Here is a 4,056-nt window from a genome sequence, read left to right on the forward strand (position 1 = left end):
ATGAAGGTAGAATTCAGAAACTCTTACCTATTACAAATATTACAGCTATTGACCAATTTGGCCCTTTTGGTGGGATTGAGTTCGGCGGGCTTTCTAGGCGGTAGTTCAGGAGGCGTTGGTGGTGGATACAGTGGCGGGAACGGTGGTCATGGCGGACACGGCGGATATGGTGGTCCGGGGGGCCACGTTGAAGTGAAAACCGTTCATATCATTCAGGAAGGAGGTAGAAGTCATGGCGGACACGGTAGTCACGGAGGTCATGGCAGTCACGGGGGCCACGGCGGCCATGGTTATCATGGCGGTTTTAGTGGACACGGCGGCGGCGGCCACGGTGGTGGTGAAGTAAAAACAATCAAAGTTATACACGAGCAGGGAGGCAGTGGATATGGTCACGGTGGCGGACATGGGGGCGCTATTGGCGGAGGAGCCATTGGAGGCGGCGATGTGAATACGATTAAGGTTATACACGAACAAGGTAGCAGCAGCGGTTTCTCTAGTGGTTACGCTAGCAATGGAGGCTACAGCTACGGCAGCGGTGGAATTGGAGGGCATGGTGGAAATATTGGCCAAATCGGTGGTGGTTCCATTGGTGGCGGTGAGGTGAGGACCATTAAAGTTATTCACGAGCAAGACAATGCCATTGGAGGCTACGGGCATGGGTCGGGCGGTGTAGACCATGGCCAAGTAGGAGGTGGCAATTATGGCGGCGGTGCCAGTGGTGGCGTTATTAAAGTTATTCATGAGCAGGTCGGTCCAGCTGGAGGATTCGGAAATGTTGGCGGCGGTTATAGTTACAGCGGTGGTGCCGGAGATGCAATAGGAGGCGGAGAGGTGAGCACTATCAAAGTCATTCACGAACAGGGCGGTTCAGTCGGTGGTACCGGAATCAGTCACGGCGCTAATGGTGCAGGCGGTGTAGTGAAAACAATCAAAGTCATTCACGAGCAAGGAGGTGTCGCATCTGGTTATTCCAATGGCGGGTTTGGTGCTGGTGGCAGCCATGGAGGTGGCCATGGAGGTGGCCATGGAGGTGGCCATGGCCACGGTGGCGACACGTTCCAAACGCTGAATGTTATCGGAGAGTTGAGCGGAGGCCATGGGAACGCGGGCGGTGCAGATAATACGGGCGGCCACTTTAGTTCTGGTTCAGTGAACCAATACGTACCTCCGGCACCCGGCGGGGGTGGTCACCTGCCGCAAGTGAACGAGTATGTGCCCCCATCTCCAGGCGGCGATAGCCATTTGTCTCCAGTGAACGAGTACGGAGCCCCCGCAAATAGCTACTTGCCACCTGCGGTGCAATGAGCACTTTTGGTGCCTTCACAAAGAACTATTAATCTTAAATATTTAGGCTTAGTAATTTACCTTTGTTTGTATTTATGTATTTAGTACCTTACTACGTTTAGTTTCTTCGTTGTAAATATGTATGTTCACTTTTATTTGATAGAGATAAAATTTAAATAAAATTTAAAAAATTTCAAAAATTTGTATAGTTCATTTCTTCGCTAAGTGGATACTTACAAATGTCAAGTACTGATCCACAACTTCAAGTAGAGCCATGTATGTAATTATATGTACATTAGACTGCATCACCAAAACAAGTTGAGATTTTTCCGCCGAGATTACAATATTTATTATATTTGAAGACAGACGTCCACCAAAATATTTCGGAAAAATATTAAGATTTACTTAAGCTGCACCGATTTGAAAATACCTCCAAAATTGAGCTTTTTATGAATAAAAATAGTTTCTTCAAGAACTTTATGAAAAAAATCCCCTCAAATGACAAAACAGATTAAGCTACAAAAAAAAATTTAAAAATCTTTTCAACGGAGTCGTAATAATGAGATTTTTGATGCGGTTTTTTTTTACCTTTTTCAAAGATTGATTTACCAAAAACTTGAATAACTGGGGCAAAACTATTTTGATCTAGACTTGTGGCGTCCCAGTAGAAAGGTATTTTAGCACTCTTTTTATTTCTGTGCAAAAAGAAGTCATTCATGTCCTAATTTTCTTTTTTTTCAAATACCATCACATCTTAATTTAACTCGGAATGAGGTTCGTTGATCCTACCTTTCTCTTTCATCCTTTGAATGAGTTTATTAGCAAATAACTAAAAAGGGTAAGAAAATATGATACCTCACAGGTCTAAATCGGAAGAGTTTAGGTTAAGTTATTCAAGTTTTTTATACCAATCTTTGAAAAAAGTTAAAAAAAACAGCATCAAAAATCTCATTATTACGATTCCGTTGAAAATTTTTAAAAATTTTTTTTAATATAAAAATAATAATAAAAAATCGTAAATAATAATAAAAAAATCGTTGAGAAACTATTTTTATTCATAAAAAAAATTTTCAAATCGGTCCAGCTTACGTAAATCTTAATATTTTCGGAAATATTTTGGTGGACGTCTTAAAATAAAATAGATTTTATAATTCCAATGGAACCACGGTACCGATTTTTTTTCTTTTGTATGGGGGGTGATGAGGTCTAATGTACATATGTCCATATTCAAAAGATTTCATCTCACTTTCTATGTTGGTACGTAGCTAAATGTGCCGAAAGATATTTGATGTGCTGGTCCTCAAAGTTGGTAAATAAATGCCAAAATAACGACCATAGCCATACGTACATACTTACATATGTACATACAAGTGCGAGTATGTATGTATATTATGTACTTTCGAGGGTCTTACTTTTCAATTTCGTTTTGTAGTGCTTTTATCTTCATTTCTCTTAACACAGTTTGTGAAGTGAGAAACCCCCCACCTACTCAATATCGAAATGATTTACAAAACTATAAAACCAAAACTTGCAATCCAGGCTTAGCTCAGTTTTCAGAAATTATTGAACGGGAAATGAAGCAAATTGTAAGTGTTTATATCAGAACACAGTTATGTAATTTGTGGACATACATACATACACAATACTCGTAGTACATACTTACATAAATTTTATTTTAAATATTTGTAGCATTTACTAATTCATGTCTCCCTGGCATGCCTAGTGAACGAAGCGGTAGCCAGTCTTTTTAATTGGAACAACAACGAAAACATCCCACAGATAAGCGGCGGTATCGGGGATGGTTACATATATCCAATAAGGCCATCCTACAAGCAGCATACTTCCGAATATAGTCATAGTCATGACCCACAAATAAAAACCAAACTGCAACTGGAGGGCTGGCAAAATAATCAGAAGCATTATTCGCAGCTTCATAATCAAGCCCATCGAAATGTTGAGCTTATAAAAATAATACACTTACATAGATCTCCATTGGTGAAACATGATCAGGAAGCACCTACTGAAACAATTAAACTAATACACGTACGAGGCAAAGGGTACTCGAACAACTGTGAGGACTCGAATTCGCAGGGAGGTCAAGCGGTGGATTTGCCAGCGACGCCGAACTTTGGTTGGGCATGAGACTGCCACATACACTTTCTTAACGTTAAATATATATATTGGAAAGTAGCGTCAGGAGGGAGGATGAAAGCGGTTGATCTCTCGCATGAAATTCTTTAATGAATAATGAAAATTCTCTATGTGTATGTGTGTACATATGTTAAAAAAAATCATGAGTTTCACGCTTTGCTTTGTGGGCGGCCAGTGAATGGATATAGACGAAGAGTATTTATGTATGTTTTACTATATTTCTGTGTCCTTTTCGATTTACCGAAACTAATACAGCAAGAGTCACACGCATACTAACATCCTTGTGCCTTATTTATTCAAAAGTTTGGATTTAGAATTTGTTATCAGATTTCGTTGTCATTGGGTTGAGAATTACAGAGAGTACTGTATTTTTAGAGCCCCGTCAAATGATAGCGGAAATCCTCAGACCAGATTGCGAGTATAAATGACAGTGTTCAATCCAATATGGGCTCCTACGTCAAAGATTCATCGCTTTTAAACCATAATTCTAATAAAATTTGCAAGCTGCCCGAGGAATTTATCAATGGTATCTAGTTTTCTGAATAATTTATTGTTCGACCGTATTATCTGGGTTAAAAACGTGGAAAAGCCATTTAGCTACATCGAATTATTAAGCTCTTG

The 4,056-nt window shown here is 40.1% G+C and overlaps 1 protein-coding gene across 1 annotated transcript; it reads left to right on the forward strand.

The window, feature by feature from the left end:
* Positions 1 to 1,305, forward strand: LOC118734388 (glycine-rich cell wall structural protein-like). The gene is made up of 2 exons (XM_036464112.1): positions 1 to 1,055; positions 1,089 to 1,305. The coding sequence occupies exons 1-2, from the start codon at positions 1 to 3 to the stop codon at positions 1,303 to 1,305; spliced, it is 1,272 nt and encodes a 423-aa protein (XP_036320005.1).
* The last annotated feature ends 2,751 nt before the right edge of the window (positions 1,306 to 4,056 follow it).

This window comes from Rhagoletis pomonella, unplaced genomic scaffold (genome assembly GCF_013731165.1).
Source record: "Rhagoletis pomonella isolate Grant_MI unplaced genomic scaffold, Rhpom_1.0 Rhpom_scaffold_00002, whole genome shotgun sequence".
NCBI lineage: Eukaryota > Metazoa > Arthropoda > Insecta > Diptera > Tephritidae > Rhagoletis > Rhagoletis pomonella.